The sequence below is a fragment of the Ceratotherium simum genome, chromosome 15 (genome assembly GCF_057802395.1).
Source record: "Ceratotherium simum simum isolate JZ-2026a chromosome 15, ASM5780239v1, whole genome shotgun sequence".
NCBI lineage: Eukaryota > Metazoa > Chordata > Mammalia > Perissodactyla > Rhinocerotidae > Ceratotherium > Ceratotherium simum.
In genome coordinates, this window is record NC_141914.1 from 14,832,569 (window position 1) to 14,859,243 (window position 26,675).

At 36.9% G+C, this 26,675-nt stretch overlaps 1 protein-coding gene across 1 annotated transcript in view; it reads right to left on the reverse strand.

The window, feature by feature from the left end:
* SLC9C1 (solute carrier family 9 member C1) overlaps positions 1-26,675 on the reverse strand; it is an 89,643-nt gene that overhangs the window by 25,556 nt on the left and 37,412 nt on the right. The window contains 6 exon segments of the mRNA XM_087439423.1: positions 1,220-1,415; positions 13,278-13,397; positions 16,772-16,869; positions 19,840-19,965; positions 21,785-21,951; positions 24,254-24,335. Of these exon segments, the coding sequence (XP_087295549.1) occupies positions 1,220-1,415; positions 13,278-13,397; positions 16,772-16,869; positions 19,840-19,965; positions 21,785-21,951; positions 24,254-24,335 (789 nt within the window).

The window sequence follows — 26,675 nt, forward strand, 5'->3', positions numbered from 1 at the left end:
AGAGTGAAGGAAATGATAAGTAAAGGCAAGTTTGCAGGTCGAGCAGTGAGGATGAGTCTTGAGTTAAGTAGAAGGGAGAGTGAAGAATGAGATTGCCTAGTTCAGAGTATCCTTTCAGCTGTGAAGTGTAACAATGTCTCTGCAGCCCAGTTCTGCTGTCTTATGTGGGCCTGATTGAGTGAAGCTATGGTGGTGCATGGCTATGACAGCAGCTTAACCTTGGCAAAGTACGAAGAATAGTAGAGCTAGAGGGATCTTCATCTGTCATTTAGGCCAACCCTAACATTTTGTAGAAGAAGAAATTGAGGTTGGGAAAAGTTCAGTAATTTGATGAACAGCTAACAGTTTGTCAGAGAAAACCAAAACCAGAGCCAAGTCTGCTAAATCCTGCTCAGTGCTCTTTCCACTATAGTACACATTAAATGATTTTAGGGAACTCCTCACTCTCACTCTCACCCTATTACTAACCCTAACCCTAATTGCTTTATTTCCTCTTAATTATATGAAATCTCCTATGGTCTTTCCAACTAACTTGGAATTTGTTACATACAATGTGATTGAATGTGAATCCATCCCCTTCCCCCAATATCATGGCTAGGCAGTAGCATTCAATTTTTCAGGAAAAATTTGAAATTCGTTTATTTCATCCAAATATAAGTTATAATTCTTCTATTTAAATCTTCCCGCTAAAAATATTTTTTATTACAACTTGTTGATCCATATGACACAATATTATCATCAGTTTTTGGGTATATATTCCCATTATTTAACAAGTACTTTTATATTGGATTTGAAAAATCAAATTATGAAATGTTTTCAAGTATAAATGAATACCTATCAATCTACCTATTCATCAGTTTATTTGTCTAGTACAAAAATAATAAAATGACCAACCATGTACTCACCACCTTGTTAAGTTTAAGAACATTGGCAACACCTTTGAAACTCACTCTGGGTCCCTTTAACACACATGATTTTAAAATTTATTTTTGCAAATACAAAAGCAATACTTAAAGTATGGATATTTTCTATCGAATCACCCTAAAAAATCACCTTTAGAAATTAAAGTTTACTTGTTTGAGAAGTGAGGGAGAATTTCATACACTCCTTTAGAAAACTGTCTGTAGCTAGTGTTGAAAAATGAAGTTAGGAAATCTTCCTGTTAGACGTGTAACACATTCACACACACACGTACACACACACACACATTTTATATTACCTTAAGTAGGGCCTCCAGGATATAAAATGCAAGAAAAGAGTAGTTAGAACGTCTTACTTCATGCTCATAGATAGCATTTAACCCAGGTATCCAAGAAATTATAATAGGAAACATATTCATTAGTATCACAAGGTATCCGACATGCTCAAATTCTTCAGTAAATACTATTTTATGGCATACATAAAGAAAGCAATGCCTGTAAAAAAAGATAGTTTTATCTGATAAAAGAATTACGTTGGATTATTTTCATCGTATGCTCAGTTCTATTCTAATCATCAATAGCTACAAAGCACAGCTTAATTCTGGGAAGTAGCCATCACTACCTAATGCTTTATGGCATCCTACTTCAGATGTTGCCCTTTTAATTTCCTCCTCTGCTCAATGTCTTGAGGCTGGTTTCCTCTCTTTCTTTCTCACATTACTCACCTCTCATTCATTTTTACTTCTATTTCTAATAGAAATACTTTGGGTTATAAAACAGGGATAATTCAAACCGGAAATATTAAAAAAAAATAAAACAAAGGGAATCCCTCCCATGTTCCAATAATTCTCTTCTCAGAGATGACTACTATTAACAGTTTGAATATTGTTCCAATCTTTTTGTTTATATAATCATTATCTATAAACACAAAAGGAATTATACCATACGTATTGTTCTGTAACCTGTTTTTTTTTTTTTTTTCTCTTAACAATGTATCATGAGCATCTTTCCTTGTCAAGGCATAAAATCTGGAACAAATCCTAGGGTGTGTGGTAGTGGAACAGTACAGATCCACATTTTATCAAAAAATTTAAATTAATGAATATGCTTTTAAAAAGTTGCCATACCAAGTATGCTAGAGAGTGGAATTGTAGTGAGAGGATTTACTTTAAGTATTTAAATTTTATTTTTTAATTAGTCGAGTAGTATAATAATGCATTATTATTGTTAAAACTCAAATGAAATGATTAATCAATTACTGATTGAAGATTGGGTAAGTATAGATCACTTCCGTATTCTCAGAGGTGGATCTGTGTTACTCATGACCTGAAAATTTTACAACTTGGGGCCCTATTTAAGAAGAAGATGAAATTATGAATAATAGATGATCCTGTCATCAAATCGCTAGGGCCCTCCAAGGCCTCAGGCAGTGCCTGTGTGAGGGAGAAGCCACAGAGTGTAAGCCTTGTTAACTGCGTGGTTAACACTGCCTCTGCCTTTTTCAGTCCTCTCTCCAGCTGTATGGAGGTATAATTGACATATAAAATTGCAGATATTTAAAGTGTACATCATGGTAGTTTGATATACATATATATTGTGAAAAGATTCCTCCCATCTAGTTAATTAACACATCCATTACCTCACATAAATATATTTTTTTGAGGATGAGACCATTTAAGTTCTACTCTCTTAGCAAATTTCAATTATACGATACAGTATTATCAACTATAGTCACCATGCTATACGTTAGATCCTCAGACCTTACTCATGTTATAGCTTAAAGTTTATAACCTTTTACCAACTTCTCTCTATTTTCCCATCCCCAGGTCCCTGGCAACCACTTTTCCAGTCTCTGTTTCTATGGGTTGATATTTTTTTTTTAGATTCCACAAATAAGTGATACCATGCAGTATTTGTCTTCCTCTGTCTGGCTTATTTCACATAGCATAATGCCCTCAAGTTTCATCCATGTTGTTGCAAGTGGCAGGATTTCCTTCTTTCTCATGGCTGAATAATTATACATATATATATATATCTATATGGATAAAGAGGAATATGAGAATATATATAATATTTTCTTTATCCATTAATCCATTGGTGAACACTTAGGTTATTTTCATATCTTGGCTATTGTGAATAATGCTGCAATGAACATGAGAGTGTAGATATCTCTTCGATATCCTGCTTTTATTTCCTTTGGATATATACCTAGAAGTGGGATTGCTGGATCGTATGGTAGGTCTATTTTTAATTTTTGTGGAACCTCCATACTGTTTTCTATAGTGGCTGTACCAATTTACATTCCCACCAACAGTGCACAAGTGTTCCCTTTTCTCCACATCCATCCTCACCAACATTTATTATCTTTTGTCCTTTTGAGGATAGGCATTCTAACAGGCATGAGGTGATAGCTCATTGTGGTTTTGATTTGCATTTTCCTGATAATTAGTGATGTTAAGCACCTTTTCATGTATCCGTTGGTCATTTGTATGACTTCTTTGGAAAACTATCTTTTTAGTACCTCAGCCAATTTTTAAATCAGATTTTTTTTTTTTTTTGCTATTGAGTTGTGTGAGTTCTTTAAATACTTTGGATATTAATCCCTTATCAGATATATGAATTGCAAATATTTTCTCCCATTCCATAGCTTGTCTTTTCATTTTGTTGATGGTTTCCGTTGCTGTGCAGAAACTTGTTAGTTTGATATAGTCCCACTTTATTTTTGTTTTTGTTGCCTTTGCTTTTGGTGTCAAATCCAAAAAATCATTGTCAAGACAGATATCAAAGAGTTTACCTCCATGTTTTTTTTCTAGTTTTATGGTTTCAGGCCTTATATTCAAGTCTTTACTCCATTTTGAGTTGATTTTTGTGTATCGTGTAAGATAGTGGTCTAGTTTCATTGTTTTGCGTGTGGCTGTCCAGTTCCCCCAACACCATTTATTGAAGAGACCATCTTTCCCCCTTTGTATATTCTTGGCTCCTTTGTCATAAGTTAATTGACTTTACATTCATGAGTTTATTTCTGGGTTCTCTATTTTGTTCCATTGACCTATGTGTCTGTTTTTATGCCAATGTCTACTATTTGATTACTACAGTTTTGTAATACAGATTGAAATCAGGAAGTGTGATACCTCCAGCTTTGTTCTTCTTTCTCAGGACTGCTTTGATTGTTCAGAGTCTTTTGTAGTTCTATACAAATTTTCAGATTTTTAAAAATTTTTGTAAAAAATGCCATTGGAAGTTTGATAGGGATTGCATTGAATCTGTAGATTGTTTTTGGTAGGATGGACATTTTAACAAAATTAATTCTTCCTATCCATGAGCACAGAATATCTTTCCATTTATATGTGTCTTCTTCAATTTCTCTCATCAACGTCTTATAGTATTCAGTGTACAGTTCTTTCACCTCCCCGGTTAAACATATTCCTAGATATTTCATTCTTTTTGATGCAATTTTAAATGGGATTGTTTGCTTAACTTCTCTTCCTGGTAGTTGGTTATTAGTGTGTAGAAATGCTACTGATTTTTATATAGTGATTTTATATCCTGCAACTTTATTGAATTTGTTTATTAGTTCTAACAGGTTTTGGTAGAGTCCTTAGGGTTTTCTATAAATAATATTATGTCATCTGCAAATAGAGACAGTTTTACTTCTTCCTTTCTGATTTGGTTGCCTTTTATTTCTTTTTCTTGCCTAATTGCTCTGGCTAGGACTTCCGCTACTACATTGAATAAAGTGGTGAGAGAGGCATCCTTGTCTTGTTCCTGATCATAGAGGAAAAACTTTCAGATTTTCATCGAGTATGATGTTAGCCGTGGGCTTGTCATATATGGCTTTTATTACGTTGAGGTACATTTCCTCTATACCCAGTTTGTTAAGAGTTTTTATCATGAGTGGATGTTGAATTTTGTCAAATGCTTCTTCTGCATCTATTGAGATGATCATATGACTTTTATCCTCATTTTGTTAATGTGGTGTATAACATTAATTGATTTGTGGCTGTTGAACCATCCTTACATCCCTGGAATAAATCCTACTTGATCATGGTATATGATCATTTAAATGTATTATTTAATTTGGTTTATTAATATTTTATTGAGGATTTTTGCATCTATGTTCATCAGGGATATTGGCCTATAATATTCTTTTCTTGTAGTGTCCTTGTTTGGTTTTGGTATCAGGTTAATGCTGGCCTTGTAACATGGGTATGGGTGTACTCCCTCCTCTTGTATTTTTTGGAAGAGTTTGAGAAGGATTGATAGCAATTCTTCTTTAAATGTTTGGTAGAATTCACCAGTGAAGCCATCTGGTCCTGGACTTTTGTTTGTTGGGAGGTTTTTGGTTACTGATTCAATATATTTACTAGTAATTTGTCTGTTGAAATTTTCTATTTCTTCCTGAATCAGAGTTGGCAGTTGTATGGTCTAGGAATTTATCCATTTCTTCTAGATTGTCCAATTTGTTGGTGCCTAACTTTTCATAGTAGTCTCTTATGAGCCTTTGTATTTGTGTAGTATCAGTTGTAATGTGTCCTCTTTCATTTCTAATTTTATTTATTTTAGTCTTCTTTTTTCTTGGTAAACCTAGCTAAAGGTTTTTCTATTTTTTTTATCTTTTCAAAAAACCAGCTCTTAGTTTCATTGATATTTTCTATCATCTTTTTAGTCTCTATCTCATTTATTTCCACTCTGCTCTTTGTTATTTCCTTCTTTCTACTAACTTTGGGCTTAATTTGTTCTTCTTTTTCTAGTTCCTTGAGCTGTAAAGTTAGGTTGTTTATTTGAGATCTTTCTTGTTCTTTCTTTCTTTCTTTCTTTTTTTTGGTGAGGAAGATTAGCCCTGAGCTAACATCTGATGCCAATCATCCTCTTTTTTTGATGAGGAAGATTGGCCCTGGGCTAACATCCATGCCCATCTTCCTCTACTTTATACGGAACATCACCACAGCATGGCTTGACAAGCGGTGCATCGGTCCACGCCCAGGATCCAAACCTGAGAACCCTAGGCCACCGATGTGGAGCATGTGAACTTAACTGCTACGCCACCGGGCCAGCCATTTTTCTTGTTCTTAATGTAGGTATTTTTTGCTATGAACTTTCCTCTGAGAACTGCTTTTGCTGCATTCCATTGGTTTTGGTGTGTTGTATTTCCATTTTCAGTTTTCTCAAGATATTTTTTGATTTTACTTTTGATTTATTCTTTGACCCATTGGTTGTTTAGTAGTATGCAGTTTAATCTCCACATATTTGTGAGTTTTCCAGTTTTCTCCTTGTAATTGATTTTTAATTTCATACCATTGTGGTTGGAAAAGATGTTTATGATTTCAATCTTCTTAAATTTATTAAGACTTGTTTTCATTGCCCAACATATGATCTATCCTGGATAATGTTCTATGTGCACTTGAGAATAAAATGTGTTCTGCTGCTGTTGGATAGGATGTTCTGTAAATGTCTGTTAGGTCCATCTGGTCCAATCTGTAGTTTAAATCCAATGTTTCCTTATTGATTTTCTGTCCAGATGATCTATCCATTGTTTAAGGTGGGGTGTTAAAGTCCCCTACTATCATTGTATTCCTGTCTATTTCTCCCTTCAAGTCTGTTAATTTTTGGTTTATATATTTAGGTGCTCCTATGTTGGGTGCATAATATTTACAAATGTTATTTTCACTTGTTGGATTGACCCCTTTATCATTATATAACTGTGTATAATGATATAATTATGTCATGATATCATTATATAATTATTTGTCTCTTATTACAATCTTTGTCTTAAAGTCTATTTTGTCTGATATAAGTATAGCTACCTCAGCTTTATTTTGATTTCCATTTTCATGGAACATCTTTGTTCCATCACTTCACTCTCAGTCTGTGTGTGTCCTTAGCACTGAAGTGAGTCTCTTCTAGGCAGCGTATAGTTAGGTCTTGGGTTTTTTGTGTGTGTGTGTGTGAGGAATATTAGCCCTGGGCTCACATCTGTGCCCATCTTCCTCTACTTTATATGGCACGCTGCCACAGCGTGGCTTGACAAGCAGTGTGTTGGTGTGTGCCTGGGATCTGAAGCTGTGAACCCCGAGCCACCAAAGTGGAGTGTGAGCACTTAACCGCTGCACCACTGGGCTGGCCCTTGGGTTTTTTTTTTTTTTAATCCATTCAGATGGATTTTTTTTTAAATCCATCCATACATTTGAAGTAAATATTGACAGGTATGGATTACTATTGCCATTTTGATAATTGTTTTCTGGCTATTTTGTTATTTCTTTGTGCCTTTCTTCTTCTTTTGCTCTCCTCCTTTCTGATTTGATGATTTTCTGTAGTGGTATGCTTAGATTCCTTTCTCTTTATCTTCTGTGTATCTACCATAGGTTTTTTGCTTTGTGATTACCACGAGGCTAATCTAAAACATCTTATATTTATAACAATCTATTTTAACTTTTCTGTGTAGAGTATTCTTGGTTATCAGTTTTTTTTCCTTTTAGTACTTGGAATATATCATGACACTCTCTTCTGGCCTGAAAATTTCTGCTGAAATATCTGCTGATAGTCTTATGGGTGGTTCCCTTCCACATAACAACTTGTTTTTCTCTTGCGGCTTCTAAGATTCTCTCCTTGTCTTTAACTTTTGACAATTTAATTATATAATGTGTCTCAGTGTAGGTCTCTGGAAACATTGTATTTGGAACTCTGTGAGTTTCTTGGATCTGGATGTCTGTTTCTTTCCCCAAGTTAGGGAAGTTTTCAGCCATTATTTCTTTGAACAAGTTTTCTACCTCTTTCTGTCCCTCTCCTCCTTCTGGGACCCCTATAATGTAAATATTGGTCTGTTTGATGGTGTCCCATAAGTCCCTTAAGCTATCTCCACTCTTTTTAATTATTTTTTCTTCTCTGATTGGATGAATTTCATTGCCCTTTCTTTTAGTTCACTGATCCTTTCTTCTACTTGATCTAGTCTGCTATTGAGCCCCTCTATTGAATTTTTCAGCTCAGTTATTGTATTCTTCAGCTCTATGATTTCTGTTTGGTACTTTCTTATATTTTCTGCCTCTTTGTTGGGATTCTCCCTTTGTTCATGCATTCTTCTCCTGACCTTGGTGAGCATCTTTCTGATTGTTATTTTGATCTCTCTATCAGATAAATCACTTATCTCAGCTTCATTAAGATCTGTTTCTGGAATTTTATCCTGTTCCTTTTTTTGGAACATATTCCACTGTTTCCTCATTTTCCTTTACTCTCTGTGTTGGTTTCTGTGCATTAGATAAAACAGCCACCTCTTCCAGTCTTGATGGAGTGGTCTTGTTTAGGAGTTGAACCTAATCATTCAGCCCAGCCTGGGCTCTTAGTTGTCTCTCAAACCTTTATGACTATCCAAGCTGCCTTATTTGGTCTTAGTGGCTCCCAGTGGTTGAGAGTATGCCAAGACTTCTCTGTGTCCCAAAGGGGAGGATCTTATTCAGCACCTAGATGCAGGCTGATTAGAAGCCCATTCCCTCAGGTAGCAGCTTTTGATGTATGCAAATAAACTTTCAGAGAAATACTGAGAGATGGGAATTTCTGTCTGCTTCCTCTGTACTGAGCCCTGGGGGGATAGCCAGTTAAGAACTGTGTCTTTGTTTGCTATATTCTAGTGGGCACTTGAATGCAAGCCCCACTGGTCACTAGAGCCAAATAATCAAGGGGTGTGTCATCTGGGCAGCAGCCACAAAAGCCAGGGTGCCAGACTTTTGCACAAGCTCCTTACAGGGAGAAACTATCTTTGCAAGCTTATTAAGAACTAATTTTTTTGTCTTCTCTAGCCTTGTGGATCTTGTGGATGTAAGCCCCATTAGCTTTCAGAGCTAGGCGTTTTGGGGGCCCATCCCAGGTGGAAGTCTTAAAAGTTGGGGCACTAAATGTTGGGTCTAAACATTTTGCTTCTCAGGGAAAAGCTAGGAGCTGTGAGTTCCCTTCTGATTGTATGTCTCTGTTCCAGGGGGTGGGTTTTGTGGTGAGAGTGTGCCTCAGCCTTTCTTGCTCATCTCAATGTAGGTATTTTCTCATTAGCCTGATGTGTAGACGTCACTCAGCTAGTTTCTAGATTTCTTTTAGAGGGAAGTGATCCATGTGTAGCTGTAGATTCAGTATATCCATGGGAGGAGTTGAGTTCAGGGGCCTCCTATGGTGCTATCTTGGACCAAGCCACGGACTGCTTTTCTTGATTTCTTCCAGCAATAAAATCCCATCTGGCACAGAATTGCACTCAAAGTTACCTTTTGCTTAAGTTTATAATTGACTATAATCTGACTTATTTATGCCAGATAGATGAATTGAAGGGGATATGATGGAGATTACTCACAATTCCTTTAAATCTTTAAAGTTGGTGTTAATTTCTTAGCTCCTTCTAGAATGCTGCATTACTTCTTACTACTATTTTGGCCAGGGGTTCCACTTGGCCACTTGGCCCTTCCTGCCATAATGATTATTAATCTATAGGTCAGCGGGACAATGTGAGTGTTTGGCTAGATACTAAGTATATTCATTCCAATTATACACTTACAGTCTCAGGGAAATAATCACAGAGTGGACCTGCTGGACTTCTATGATACAGACTGGGTCAGAAACTCCATATATCATCTAGTCTAAAAGCTCCAAGTCTAACTTGGGGAATGTGATAGCATTTTAAGCCTTTCATATTAGTATCATTTTAAATGCTATATCCCAAAGTCCTAAAAAAAGTCGGGGTATTCTCTCTTCCCAGTGCACAGTAACTCTGGTAATGTGACTAAAGGTCATTTGGAGAAAAGATTGAGGGAATATTTATCTTATATACTTGTGATGTTGTTGCAGTATTTTCTCAAGGACTCTGGTTCTGAGAACTGACTTGGATATACAGAAAGGGTGAGAGATCATGATTTTCCTTTGCAGTAGTTGATCTCATCCCTTTGCTCACCAGCTCTCTCTCTCCATTCTTGAATCCTTTTGATACTAGAAAGACTAATTCCATGGCAGCCTCTACTGACAACCAGGTCCTGCACAGGACATCTATCATTGAGTTTCTCACCATTGCCTTAGTGAAGGAAAATGTCCTCTGGGCATTCCAGGAAACAAAGTCATGTGGTTGGTTCTTCCTTCTCACGTAATAAATCTAGTTAAATATTCTAATTTTTATCATATGCACTTCATTTACTATAGGTTATTCACCTGGTCAAACTTCAAAGAACCATCCCAGGAGTGTAATAGTACCGACTCCAAGTGTGTTTGGCAGAATCATCCCTGAATCATCATGGATAAGACCAATGCCAATAAATTCTCCCCAATGTGACCTTGTGTTGCAATCTGCTCCAACATCCTCCAGATCCATTCTCTTATATGTTCTACTAGTATTGCTGGTATTAGGCAGGTCCTGTAATTCCTTCAGTAGATGAGTTGTAATCTCCTGGAGAAGGCTCTATATTTCCCCTTCTAGCTGTGTTGAGACTTGAGCTGCGTAATTACTTTAGAACCAATGAAAGGTGGTAGAAACTAACTTTGAAACAAAGACAATCTTCATCTTGTGATGTCTTTGCAGCATCTGATGGTGATAGGAGGCTATTATACTCTAGCAGGGGAGAGGCAGCTGCTTCTGCCAGGCCAGAGTGTACATGAGAATGTGGGGGTCCAAGATCCTCATGTTTGTCCACCCAAGTGCTACCACTTCAGATATCAGGGTCCTGAACTTTTCCTCTCAGAGCCCTGACATTGATACAGAAGTCCTGTCAATACTATGCATTTATTCTTCTTTGTGCAGCTCTAGCTGTATCCCCCCAAATTAGATATACTATTTTAATTTTTTATTCAATTCTGAATAATTTAAGTTGAATCTTTAATTTTAAGAATTATATATATTTTTCCACTTTCTATTCAGTTCTTTTGGTGATTGCCTTGTCATGTTTGTAATTCCATCACTTATTAATTTCAACTTTTCAGTAATACTTATAGTCCATATTGAATAATTCTAATAACTGAAGTCTTAGGAATATAAATCTGCTGTCATTTCCACTGACTCTTTTTCATGGTTATTTATTTCCTTGTGTTTGTTGATCTTTGATAGTGACTTCCTCCATTGGCTAGAGAACTCAATTTTGAATGGAATGCTATTCAGCATTTAGTAATAAATACTAACATTTGTTAAGTGCTTTCCCAGTGCTAGTCCCTGGACTAAAGGCTGCTACACAGACTATGTAATCTTTAGAACCATACCATGAGGTAGGCAGAAGAGAACCCAACTCACATATTTTGGTACCTATTATGTTTCATTTTGCCAGATGTTTTACCTATATTAGTTAGCCTCCAGAATATGACACAGATATTACGATACCCACTTTTCAGATAAGAAAACAGGCCTGAAAAGCTCATTCAGCTAATAAATGAAGGAGACTGGGATTATAAACCAAGCCATGTGAGTCCAGAATCTGTACTAACCCTTTGAGATGAATGATATTTAAGAGAGAGCCTAAAGGATACATTGACTATCAAGTCTCGTTTTTCAAATCTCCCTTTCTTTAAGTTACGTCAACAGAAATAATTACTCAGAAAGTTGTAGCATAAATCAGTATTGAAGACTTTAAAAGAATTGTAGTACAAAATATCCTTTTGGTATTCATTGAGTGTGGTGGATTAAAGATAGCCACACAATCTTTGATACTCCTATTGAGAAGAGGGGTTTATATTTTCTCCTATTGAATCTAAGAAAAGAAATAAAAGGCATCCAAATTGGAAAGGAAGAAGTAAAATTGTCTCTACTTGTAGATGGTATGATCTTACTTAGAGAAAATCTTAGAGAATTCACAAAAAACAACTAGAGTTAATAAATGAATTCAACAAATCTTCAGGACACAAGGTCAGTATACAAAAATCAGTTGTATTTCTATACACTAGGAAGGAACAGCCCAAAAATTAAATTAAGAAAACAATTTCATTTACAATAGCATAAAAAAAAATTACTTAGGATTAAATTTAACCAAAGACTTTGTGTACTGAAAACTATAAGACATCCTTGAAAGAAATTAAGGAAGATCTAAATAAATTGATAATAAATGATAATTGATAAGTTATATAAATGATAAATGACAAGTCGATAATAAATAAATGATCTAAATAAATAAATTCATGTTCATGAATTAGAAAGCTTATTATCGTTAAGATAGCAATACTACCCACAGTAATCTACAGATTCAATGTAACCCTATGAAAATCTCAATGACGTTCAGAAATAGGCAAGCTAATCCTAAAATTCATATGGAATTGCAAGGGACCCCAAATAGCTACACCAAATTTGTAAAAGAAAAGTAAAGTTGATGAACTCACACTTCCTGGTTGCAAAATTTCCCAGTAGCTGTGGAAAACAATTTGGTGGCTTCTCAAGAAATTAAACATAAAATTATCATATGATCCAGCAATTTCACCCCTAGGTGCATACCCAAAAGATGGAAAGCAGGTATTCAAACAGATACTTTACACAAATGTTTATAGCAGCACTGTTCGCAACAGCCAAAGGATGAAAACAACCCATATGTCCATCAACCGATGAATGGGTAATGAAAATATAGTATATCCATACAATGGACTATTATTCAGCTAAAAGAAGGAATAAAGTATTGATACATGATACAAAGTGGATGGACCTTGTGCTAGTGATACGTGTTACAACATGGATGAAAACACTATGCTGAGTGAAAGAAGCCAGAAACAAAGGCTACATACTGTATGATTCTATTTATATGAAACATTCAGAATAGGTAAATTCATTGAGACAGAAGCAGACTACAGTCACGCCCCGCATAATGACGTTTTGATCAACGACAGACTGCATATATGATAGGAGTTAGTACCATATAGCCTAGGTGTGTAGTAGCCTATATCATCTAGGTTTGTGTAAGTACACTCTATGATTGCACAAGAGTGAAATCGCCTAACAACACGTTTCTCAGAACGTATCCCCGTCGTTATGCAATGCATGACTGTAGTACTATCCAACAGCTAGGGGGAAGAAGGGATGGGGAGTGACTGCTTAATGGGTACCAGGTTTACATCTGGCGCAATGAAAATGTTGTGGAATTTGACAGAGGCGATGGTTGCCCAACATTTTGAATGCACTAAACAACACTGAATGGTACACAAAAACGGTTAATGGTTAATCTTGTTATGTGAAATTTATCTCAATAATAAAAATAGTTATTACGCTGTCTTTTTTTTCTTTAAGTAACTTTTCTGTGTATATAAGTAATTTAGTTGTAAACTACCTCAAAATATTTTGGAAAGTATTCAGGATATAAATTTAAAAAAATAAAAAGGGAATTTCAAATGTATATAAAAGCATTTCTATTAAAGTTCAAAAGCACTCACCTTGATGGGACTCCTTTTTCCTTTTTAGTGTTATATACCCAGTTGAGCAATACTTTTCTAATAAAGCTAAGAATTGTTTTGCTTTCAGCATAATTCTTTATTGTTTCAGGACTCATATGTCTAAAAAAATAAAAAGAAACCTTTAAACATGCTTTAAAAATTGGGGGATAACTTTATTGCAGTACTGTCAGAAGGCAGGAAGACTATTTTCTATAGTGATGACTGGGAATGAGAGACTTCCGTGAACATAGGTCCAAGTCACAAAATTATAGATACAAATAGACACATAATTATGAAGTAAGATTGTGGGGCTCACTTGTTAAACAGAGTATAAAAAATTGGAGATACATGGTTTAAAATAGTAGAGAGGTCATGGTTCAAGGAGAGAAGGTATACCATAATTCAAATATTTGGGATTCGAGTACATCTGGGTTTTCATGTTGGATCCTCCATTATCTGGTGTGGCAATGAACAAATTACCTCACTAACCTGTTTGCTCTGTAAAATGGAGGTAAAAATACCTATGCCAACTTGGGATAATTAAATGAGAAAGTATATATGAAGCATCCAGCCCATCCCGCATATCCTCCCATGTCTTTTCTTTCACCTTCTGGGCAAGTAGGGAATTTACCGGGAAAATACAAGTGGCGAAGTAAAAGAGTTAAAGAAGAGTTGGAGAAGTGAGTGGTCAGAAGACCCCAAAAGGCATTCTGGCAGCACTTGTCCCAAGTTGTCTGTAGGTTTCTTCTGGCTTTTCTATTGAGAGAGCTCAGATTTAAATGCTATGATTTGGTCTTTCTTAGCCAACACCCTTGGTTTTATGAGGAACTTACCTGCTGCTGACCAAATACTTCATTGTCTTCATCAGAAGGAGGATAGGGCTCTGTCCCTGGGTCTGAAACTCTGTCTTAAAACACGGCTCAATGGAAGGGCATTGGTAACTTAAGTTCAAAGGTAGACCTTCTCCTTCCTATTGATTATAATGTTCTCACTCTGAAATGTGGGCAATTTCTCTGCTATAGGGATGCTGATGTAATTGGAAAGAATGGCGTCATTCAATTCTCTGTGATTCAATATAATAATGTGGTAACTACATGGAAAATCATGAATGTGTATATGACTTGATTCATTCCTAATTGTGAAAATATTTCTTGAACACCTATTATGCTTGCTGAATGCTGGGGATAAACCATGCACGAGTATTGATCTCTGACCTCACGGATCCAGCAGACTAGTGGAGTAAAACATGCAAATAACCATTGCAGCAAAGTGTAGTAAGAGTTGCTGTGGAGATGATAAACAAGAGGGCACGCTGGACCCACAAAGGGGGCATTTAATACAGTCTTGGGGAATCAGGAAACCCTCCCGAAGGAATTAACATCTAAGCTAAGATCTGATCATTTCACAAGTTCCTATGAATCCTAAAATTCTGTGATATCAATAAGTGTGTGATATATTTACAGCCCAAGTTACTAGGTAACTCAGGCTCCTGAATTCCTATTTTATATCAACATGGTCACTGTTTAGACCTGATTTAGGAAAACAGTATGATCTCTTTAACTGGATAGTGAGCCAGTTAGCTTTAAATCCGAGCTCTGTAATTTATTAGTCAAATGACTTTGCGTAAATTACTTAAGCTCTCTGTACCTCATTTTCCTCACTTGCAAAATGAAGATGTTAATAGCACTTACAGGATTTTTATGACACTAAATAGCTAACACATGTAAAATGTTTAAAACTGTGCCTGACCACAGAACTCTGTAAGTATGAGCTCTCTATTCAAAGTATTATTTCTTAAGCAATTACACAGGCACTTAGCACAGGTCTTGGTCCCTCTGTTAAAACCCCTACTCTTTCTCTCTTTAGATTGACTTTCTTGCCACAGGACACCCCAACACATGGGGCTACTGATAGGAAAGATCAACAAATGGCAAAATCAACTCCAAGGCAGGCCAGCAAAGAGGCAAGTGTTGAATACAAGTGTAATTAATAGAAAGTTCTCTGGGATTGGAACACCATCTCACTAATCTTGATATTCCCCACAGTGCCTGGCATGTAGCTTTGCACAATATTTATCTCTTACATGTATGAATAAAATGTAATATATTCCAAAATGTGCCTTCATAGTCCACTATGAGGCCTTTAACCCTTTAACCCCTTCTCCTACTGTCGACCTCCTCTTTGTGTCCATTTATTCTGGGCACATGTTGCTTCTGCCTTTGTGGAGGATTTAAAGGGGAAAAATCAAGGCAGTGGGCTGAATTGCTCCACACTGCTTTTTAATATTAACCTCTCCTGGACAACGCAGTGATGATGTTTTCAGCATGTCATTTATTCATTCATTTAAAAACTTGCACTGTACACTGTGTATCTATCCTCTTTAAAGTATTCATCGTATTGTTTTTAGTTAATCACTTTTGCCCAATCCCCTTAACACCACTCAGGTCCCTCAAGCATTTGAAGAACCTGGAGCCAGAGGGTACGTGGAGGCCCTTGTACTACGTATGGGCATATTTAAACATGATTAATCCAGAAAATGAAATTTTTAATAAGATATATTTTATCTTCCTACCTTGACAAATATAATGTCCTAATGACTTGTATGGCTAGGCTTGAAATGAAAACTCTTAGACTCTTTGAAAATTTGTACTTGAACCACGTGAGAACGTGCTCCAGTGTCTGGCTGCTTCTCTTTCCACACACGGCTTTATCCCTCACTGTACCATAAGCCGGTACATGTAAGTGGACACCAGCCCAGCACATCTCTCAGGTTTTGGGGTGTGCACACCAAAGGCCTAGTTTTCTTGTGAGATGATGACCCAGGGGAAAAGGCCCAAGAAGACCCTAGAAATGAACTTAAGAGCATTTGAACAGGGAATTTTGGTGTCCTTGGTACCAGGAGTGTGGTCTAGAACAAGAAGGTATGCCTGGGCTTTGGGTGGACATTGTCGCAACTGCATTTCAGTTTAACTCTTCCCTCTGCCCAATAATATATCCTTCATCCTTCCACAGGGGAGGATCTGAGGGAACTCCCTAATACACTGACTTTGAGGAACTCGCTGCTTACCATGGAGCCGTACATCTAAAGAAATCATTACAAGTGTATGCTGAGTATTAAGAGAGGAAGTGCATTGAGAAGATGTGCTTGGAGGGATTCAGGAAGTCTTTGACCTTAGTGAGACATTCGAGTAGTGTAAAAGGAAAAGGGGTTTACCATAGCTCAGCTTTGGTGGGCAAAAGGAGACCAGAAAGAGCATCTCAGTCAGAAGGAGTGGCTTGTTCAAGTGCACAGAGTTGTGAACAAAGTAGAGCAACTTTGAGAAACTGAAAGTGGGTGATTTGGCTTGATTCTGGGGTGCAGAGCAGGCAGTGGCTTGCACACATAACACTGGATGATCCCAAATTACCAGACAAAAGCAAGAAAACTCACTTGTACAATTTCCTAAATGTAGTGGCTTAGAAGGGTGGAAGCCTTCTCTTGACAATATACTTACTCTCCCTTGTTCTCACCAAAGCTTCCTGCTACACCTACCAGCACCTGGACTGCATTCTGGGATAGAATCTCATCCCTGTATTGTCTCTGGTAGCTTGCCTAAAAGAAATGTTGAGTCAAATCATTATATAGCAGGGATAACAATGGCAACTTATTATTTGCTTTATGGAAAAATAATCTGTGGGAAAGAATTCAAAATCCCCAAATAATCTAGTATCTTTATAAAAAGAATCTTTCTAGGGAGTCCATAGTATGGGATCAGTGCAGAAGTGAGGTCTGAGCTTTGGGTGGAACCAAACTGGTTCTGCAGGAAACTAGGATCCTGCTAGATGTCAATTAGGTTTTCAAAAATAAGTGGAATTCTGTGGCCAGGTAAGTGTTGGAACTGCTGCAAGCTGTATCCCCATCTTAAAAGTTCATAATGCATATTAGAATATTAACGGCTCTGAGACATCCTGCATTAAAGAATCTTGTTTACATCTTTATTTAATTTCATTTTCCCAAATATTTTGACAACAGAACTCTTGTCTCCAGTCTACTGTAAGCATTAAATGAACTGCTACCATTGTGCAGAATGCTGTAATTCATTTATTCAGTCCGTATATTGAGAGCCCACTCTGCTTCAGGTGCTATGTTTGATGCTAGGGAAACCACTGTCTGACACTGTCTTGTCTCAGTGTGCTGAACACTGTGGACAATCGCTGTATAGACCACCTTCCTAAAGTGGAATGTATGATATCACTAAAGACTCCTGTGTTCCGTAGAAAACATGCTGTCTGCACCATCATTTATGGATATTAAAACATGGTTTTACTCTTGGGGGATATTAGAAAAGGATAGAACTAAATTTGAGGATGAGGGATCAAAAGGCTGTTTGTCCATAATGACAGGAATTCAATAAAGCAGCATTTTTCTCCTTAAACTTCCTTAAAATACTTATAAAATAATGTGAGATTTAAATATTTTTCAGTATCTTCAAAGATAAACATTGTAGTTTGTGGAAAAATAAGGAAGTAAAAATGATAAGGAACTCATGAAAGCTTAGCAACGCAATGGTAAAGCATTTAGATACTAGAAAAGTGTTAATTCTTAAATGATTATTCACAACAAAATGTAAGAAGAATTTAGAGAATGGCTGATTCCTCAAAATAAATGCCATTTATTGAGGTCTCTAATGTACTATTGAATTAATTGATGTATATGTTTTAAACAAAATTATTTAATTCTCGCAACAACATCATGAGGAAGGTATTCTGATCTGTATTTTATAGATGAGAAAGCTGAGGCTCAGAGAGTTAAGTAGTTTTCCCAAGATCACATTAGAAAGTCAGTTATCGCTGAATTTCAAGCCTGTCCCTCCCTCCCCCCAGTATGTGATGCTGCCTCTCCTGTACCAGTGTCTTGCCATGTTTTGCTTCCTCTTCTAATGTATGATAGTAGAGAAGATACTGCTCTAGTTAACAAGAACTGGCTGAGATTTAAGTAAAAACTCTCAAAACTCTGAAAACTGTAATAGACCAGTTAATATGGTTGGGAGCAGTGAACATTAGAAACGACTTTGCAGAAACCAAATCAACAATCTGAGATAAACATGAAAATATGTCTAGGATGAAGAAGAACTAAAAAGATATGAGGTGAGATGAAGATTCAGAGAACAGAGCAGAGAGATCCAACCTACTTTAAAAAATAGGATTTCCTGATTAAGACCCAAAACGTAGCACAAAATCAACAAAGATATAATAGTAGAAAATAAACATTTAAGGCAAGAAATCAAAAAAGTACACGGAATGTATACTGCAGAAAACATAGAATATCACAAGTGGGAAGAATCGAAGAGGTCATTCAATTAGCATAAGTTTTCCTTCTTACAGATGATTAGAATAAAGACCAAAAAAAATAAGTCCTGAGTCACACATCATATTACTAATGAAAACAAGTCTCTAAATGAGTCTCCTGCACTGATTTTGAGGGTTCTTTTTAAATTTTTATTTATTTATTTTTCCCCTAAAGCCCCAGTAGATAGTTGTATGTCATAGCTGCACATCCTTCTAGTTGCTGTATGTGGGACGCGGCCTCAGCATGGCCGGAGAAGCAGTGCGTTGGTGCGCGCCCGGGATCTGAACCCCGGACCGCCAGCAGCGGAGCGCGCACACTCAACCGCCAAGCCACGGGGCCGGCCCAAGGGTTCTTGAATACTATATTTTCCTGAAATAAATTAAAAATTTGGAAGTGACTCAAAGACAGTATCACATAAAATCTGCTGGTGGAACAAAGCACCATATGCACATAAGTCTGTCCTTCATGGCACTGCCTCAATTGCTTAAAGAAGTTATTTAGATCCTTGGAAAAAGCTGCCTTTGAGACTCAACTTGTCTGCTAGGACAACTGCTGAAGAGAGAACAACCATACCCTGCAGACCTTCCATTTGCCAAGTTAGACTGAGCAAGCAGAATGCTTGGAATCCTGTATGCGTAGAACAGTTGAGAAATGCATGACAGTTCCATATGCAATGGAGAAGGCCCCACATGGACATTTTGAGAAGAGTCATGGCAACTAGTCAAGATCCTGACCTCAATAGATAATAGTAACTAGGCTATTAGCAATCTCCCAGAGAGTTCTGTATGCTGCTGTGCTACAGAATTTCTCTAATTTTTACCCAAGATTTGAGATGAAAACATACTATCCTCTACTTGTAGTAATTAGCAGACCTGGTGGTATCCTTTCATGAAACGCTGGCTTGGATCCAGAGATGGGCAGTGTCATGGATCTGACTGTACAAAACGTTTGAAGGTTGAGCTCAGCTGTAATTCCTGATGTTGGGATCTGTGAAATTCTGAATTCCTCATAATAAAACACTTTTTACTTAAGCTAACTTGAGTGGATTTCTTTTCTTTGCTTTTTTTTTTTGCAGTTAAGCAGATTCCTAAGATAATGCCCAACTATCTTTGCCTTTGTAAACTACTAAGCTGTACAGGTGAGTATAATCAAGATGTCTTCAGCAAAGGAAGAAATGTTCAGTATAATTTTATGCCAAAAAATAATTTTAAAAGAGTATAATAAAGTACTGACTATTTGTGCCGACAAGAGACGCCTGTTGGCCAGTTCCATTGCTTCAATGTTAAGGGTCTCATCTATTTCCTTGTTACAGTCTGGACATTTCACCTTTTGATGTTCTGTCGTTTCTCCTTGGCTCAACTAAGTAAAACACAAATCAAAATAAAAAAATAATACATGAATATTGTTTAGCTTAAACCTAAAGCAATTTACATACTAGTTTGGTTTGTAAAACTATAGAAAATCTGCTAGATACAGAAAAATGTTCAGATGAATTTCCCCATCATTTGCACAGTTATCTAGAAGGTAAAATAATTGCCAATTTTGGGGGGAAGGAGTTATATCATATCTTTCCCTTTACCTGGCATTAACAGTTTATAAAAGCTACCACATCTATGACCACATTTGAAACCAGTGGTTCTGAAAGTGTGGTCCCCCAGCAGCATCAGCATCATCTGGGAATTATTCGAAATGCACATTCTCAGACCCCGCCACAGACATACTGAATCAGAAACTCTGAGAGACAGGGCAGCAATCTGTGCTTTTACAAACCTGTTGTATGATTCTGCTGCAGCTAAAGTCTGACAACCACCGCTTTAAACTAATCACTGAGGGTGGAACAGAAAGTGAACATGGCATTAGGAGATGGGAATATGGATAACCCCATTTTACCAATGAGAAAAGCTGAAGCTTAGAGAAAATAAAAGATTTGTTCAAGATCACAAAGCCATTTATTAAGTGACAAAGCTGGGATGTGAACTTGGATTTTCTGAGTCCGAGGCCAGTGCTCTATCTGTACCACTATAATATCCCTCATGCCTGCATCATGAAGATCACCTGCCTTCTGAAACAGATCAGGTACCAGAGTGGTGGCTTCAACCCTTTGCATTAGAATCAGCTGGGTAAATGAATTAACAAATACATATTCTTGGGCCCCTCCTCAGACCCCCTGCATCAGAATCTCCTGGGTAGGGGCTGGGAAATCAATTCACATTTTTCATAAGATTTCCAGATGATTCTGATGCAGCCAGGTTAGCAAAAGGCCACATTCAGACATTGAGAGAGACTCTAGAAAGTCCTCGGATTTGACTTGGCCAAAATCCTGGCAGTATTCCTGCAGGCAGGGGTCTTGGTTCTGAGCCTTCATTTGGAGCTTCAAGCACTGGTTAGTGGATATGAAATGGATTTTTAGGAATCCTATTTCATAGAAACCAACTCTCGTGCCTACTCTCCTGAAGTTGGCCCCTCACATTGTATGATGCAGAAAAACATTGCAGTGAAAACATTGCATGTTTCATCGCAGTGAAACATGACATAGGAGATGGCAAAGCAGTAGCAGCATTGAAAAGATCCCAGAACAAGTTTGACTTCTCTTTATGGCAAGCATGACTGATTGGTGTGTTATGTATTCTTAAATGAATAAGACGTCTGACCACAGAAATTCTAAACCATGTCTCAGAAGCAGGAAGTGACGTCTCACCCACGTCTAAACTTATGATACTGGCTTTGAATTCTGTTTTGTATTAAAAAATAATATTAACCATAAGCTAGGATCTAGCAAGTGCTTGGTGTATATGATAGCCTAAATGCTGAAAAAATGCTAAACAAAGGCGCCTGTCTACCCTCAATCTAGTAAAAAACTAGCCATTTTCTAAAGTTCACTCTCCTCTTTTTATGACATTTTTCAAAGGCAGCTCCAATACACTGCTCCTGCTTTTGAACTTACAACATATATTTTCCACATACTCATAGGGGTTGTCACTTCCATTTTGCCCCAAAGTGATCACAAAATTCCCTAAAATCTCCTCCTTACTATTATGGTAAATAAAGAGTTCCCAATACTACTTCTCTGTCAATTACAAGTATTAAAAATTGTGAATTAATATTTATAACATTTATGCATACTTACAGGCAATCACATCTACTTTGAAGTAGTAAACAAAAGATATGACTTGCTTACCGCATACGGGTTTTGGAGTATAATTGCTTTCTCAACCATGGTCCAATCTGCAGTAGCGAGATTTTTGTCAAATTTGAGTGCAGAGGCTGTAGATTTGGTTACCTCTTGAAAGTGTTGGAATGTATAACAAAGGGATTTATATTTTGTTGAGGTGACGTCACGGAGACCTTTGATACAAAGAGGGTATTTTATAAGTAGTAGGCACACCATCATTTTGATATGACTACAAAGCTTCCTTTTGTTCTTATTGTCACTAAGCATTTTTTTTTTAAAGTTAAAGACTCAACATAAATTGTTTAATAATGGGAACACTAACAATTTCAACTTTTTCTACTTTCACACTCCTCACAAAAGCTGAGGTACATAATAATAATAGTAACAGTTAATATTGATCGAGCGCTTACTGTTTGCTGAGAAAGCACATCTCAGCACTTTGCACTTTATATTCAGTCTTTTGATCATCTCGACTACCTTTTGAGGCAAGTCCCTTTTGTAGTGTGATAGACAAGGAGACAGAAGTGTGATGATTAACTTTACATGTTAACTTGACTGGGCCACGGGGTGCGCAGATATTTGGTTGAACATTATTCTGAGTGTGTCTGTGAAGGTGTTTCCAGATAAGAATAATACTTAAATTGGTAGACTGAGTAAAGCAGGTTACTCTCCTCAGCACAGGCAGACCTCATCCAAGCCACAGGAGGCCTGAACAGAACAAAAGGCTGAGCAAAAGAAAATTCACTCTCTGCCTGACAGTCATCGAGCTGGGATGGCGGTCCCCTCCGGCCTGCGATTTTGGACTGGAACTTACACCATTAGCTTTCCTGGTTCTCAGGCTTTTGGACTGCAGATCTTGGGACTTCTTAGCTTCTGTAATCATGGGAGCCAATTTCTTATAATAAATCCCTTTATATATATATGTGTACATACACACACAGAATATATGCACATACACACATATATAAGACATATAGGTAGGAGATATATATGTAGGATATATATATATATCTGTATACATGCATATATATACCTCTTACATAAGCTCCTACATGTGTATATATATATATGTACCTATATGTAAGATATATGTACTTATATGTGAGATCATATATATAAGTATATACGATATATATTTATTCATCTCTCTATATATACATATCTCCATATCTATCTATCTCCAGACCTCATTAAGGTTTGAAAGACTCTTACTCTCAGACACAAATTTTTTTTTTGAGCCATAGAAGCTGGTTTAGAAAGCAATATGTTCCATGAGCAAATGTTCACTGCTCTCGATGCAAGCAAATGGGTATTCCACACAAAAATTTTAGGTTTATTTAGTTACTAAGTAGAATATATGATACTCTTTGCAAAACTTTACGTCTTTAATCTGTTCTTGCCAATTCACCCTATTAAGGCTCAGAGAATAAAAAAAGAGAAGGAAGAAGATTTTGTTGCAAATATGAGAAAGGAAGGGAAATTGGGTAGTGAGACAGTATCCATAAAAATAAAATTTCAGATTGATAAAAAAATGCCATTAGAGTGAAAACTCTGCCTGAAGTAGAAAGGGTGATGCAGCAATTAAGAAAATAATGGATTAAAAGCAACAGGGCAATTTATTTCTAGTTCTTTTCTAGCCATTACCTAGCTGTGTGACCTTGGGCAAGAACTAGATCTCAATTTCTCAATTGTTAAAAAGTAGGGGATTAAAACAGGCATGTTGCATAATGCAATCGCCTCCTAAAGCTATTTCTGCTTCTGCTCTCCTCAGACCCCTCAATCACTTATCTACAGAAGGAGAGTGGTCCTTCTAAGACCTTAATTGTATAATTACACTTACTTGCTTAAAACCAACCCAAGAATTCCTTTTGTCCTTAGAATAAAATCTTAAAATTTAAGGCCATTTATTACCTAACTCCTTCCTACCTCTCCCATTTGGCCTTCCTCTGCTATCTGCATTATTCTTGAAGGTTCCAACACCTCAAACCCTCTTTCGTTGAACATACTCAATTTCTAGCATCTGTTGTGTTTTCTATTTATTTATATGTGCTCTGTTCACTTTGATGCACACATAACTCTCTGATATTACCTTATTTGACTGGTTTATTGACTATTTCTCCTCTCTCCACTGTAAACTCCAACAACTCAGAAATCTTGTCTGTCTTCATAAGGCATCACTATCAGTTAGCATAGTGCCTGGCATGTAAGAGGCTCTTAATAAAAGTTTGTTGAATAATTGAATAAACTTATTGTATTATTTTACTTAAACTGAACTAATGTAAATAAGTAATCTTTTAAAATAAAAAAGCTTATTGACCTAAACCATTCATATGCCTTTACATAGAGATCCAATTTTCTCTTCAATTAGACACAGTTGATTTGTATTTATATGGCTTCTTTATTCAATATGAGCAATTCTTTAGCATATTTAGACTATTTTTCTCTTCACTCAGAATAGTGATAAGTAGGGCTTACCTAGTTTACTAACTGCCATTGGCAAAACAAATCTATTGACAATCAGGCTAACTAAGCATACTGCCACTCCATGAAATAATACCTAGAATTGAAAAAAAAATACAAAGTAAGTATTCACGACAATTTCATATAATGTATTCCATATTTACCAATGTAAATGAAGCTAGGTTGTGCTATGTCATTAGATGCTCGTGGTAGGGGAGAATTTGGATGTCAGCCATGAGGAAAGTACTCTGGGGATTCTCTATCTTCCTGCATATATTTCATCCATGCTTTTGGAACCAAACCAAACTCAGGACACATGGCTTGATAAGTAAACATATACTTATAAAGACATTGGACAAAAATATTTGTGCTTAAATTCCATTGCTGCACTTCTTGGGCCCTGGGAATATGCCTATACTTGGTCAAGTCTTATCCACTATCCACACCTCCATGTGTGTAGCCATACCGTTCTCTGCTCAGCATTACCAGTACATCCGTTAAAATAATTCTCTTCCCTTAGGAGAAGAGAACAACTCAGAGGCCTTGGTGTGTGTGCTCCACCTCATACTTTGCCTCTCTGGCATCCTTTCATTGTCAGCGGGGAGGAGCAATTAATTTCTTTGGTGCCACTTGATTTCTTTCTTCACTTATATCCCAAGTTGGTCTCCATAGACAAGTGGAGCAACACTTTTCAATTTGAGCCTACGCACTTCAGTTGATTTATGGAATTCTAACTTCCAGAACTCGTGTTAAATACCTAGGCAGTCCTCTGTTCTTTGGCCACAGAGGGAGGTGAGGGACTGAGCATGAAACCACACCAGAGGCTCTCAAGCTTGCACATTAGGATCACTTAGGAAACTTGGGTAGCCCAGGATGCTCCCACTGAATATTCTGATTTAATTCTTCACGGGTGCAGCCCAAGCATCGGTAATTGGAAAAACCAAAGAATAATCTACATGCATTGAAACGTATTTGTGTACTATTTGATAAGTTTTGACTGCATACACCCACATAACCCTCAACCCTATTACAATGTCGAATATTCTCATATCCCCCCAAATTTCTCTGGTGCCCCTTCCCAATCAATCCCCCACCCTACAAGAGGCAACTGAGTTTCTGATTTCTATAGGTAAGAATTGCCAATTCGTAAACCTTCCTATAAAGTGATTATTATGTTTTTAAATTTTTATTTCCCCCAAAGCCCCATTGGATAGTTGTATGTCATAGCTGCACATCCTTCTAGTTGCTGTATGTGGGACGCGGCCTCAGCATGGCCGGAGAAGCAGTGTGTCGGTGCGCGCCCGAGATCCGAACCCGGGCCACCAGGGTTCGGATAACATAGCATAAAAACATAGCAGAGCGCGTGCACTTAACCGCTAAGCCACGGGGCCGGCCCTGTTATGTTTTTCATTGTAGTTTTAATTTGCATTTCCCTACAGCAATGATGTGGAGCATTTTTAATGTGCTTAGCAGCATACATCTTTCTTTTTGCAGCATCTGTTCAACTCTTTTGCCTATTTTAAAAATTGCGTTGCTTTTCTTCTATTATAAAATTGTAGAAATTTTGAAAAATATATTCCGGATAGAAGTGTACTGTCAGATATATGTAGTGTTGATCTCAACATGGATCACAAATTTCTCCCAGTTTGTGACTTATCTATCCATTTCTGTAAAACTATCTTTTGATGGGCAAACGTTTTTAATGTTGATGAAGTCCAATATTATCTTTTTTTTTTTTTTTAAGATTTTATTTATTTATTTTTTTCCCCCCAAAGCCCCAGTAGATAGTTGTATGTCACAGCTGCACATCCTTCTAGTTGCTGTATGTGGGACGCGGCCTAAGCATAGCCAGAGAAGTGGCGTGTCGGTGCGCGCCCGGGATCCGAACCCGGGCCGCCAGCAGCAGAGCGCGAGCACTTAACCGCTAAGCCACGGGGCCGGCCCAAGTCCAATATTATCTTTTATGTTCTAAGAACCATTTGTCTATCCCAAGGTCACAAAGGTATTCTCTTATGTTTTCTTCCCGAAGTTTTAGAGTTTTTGATTTTATATGTAAGTCTATGGTCCATCTCAAATCAGTTTTACGTATGGTTTGAGGTAAAAACAGAGATTTTATTTTCTTTTTTCTAAATAAATATCCAGTTGTTCAGCACCATTTGTCAAAAAGGCTATCCTTTCCCCCACCGAACTGCTTTGGCATTTGTCAAAAATCAATTGTGAGTCCTTTCTGGACTCTTTATGATAGTCCATTTATCTATTTATCTATTTTTATGCCAATATCCTACTAACTTAATTACTCTAACTTTACAGTAAGTCCTGATACCAGGTAATATAAATCCTCCAACTTTGTTCTTTTTCAAAACTCTTATGGCTATTCTAGATCTTTTATATTTCTATATAAATTTTAGATTCAGCTTATCTGTTTCTAAAACAAATC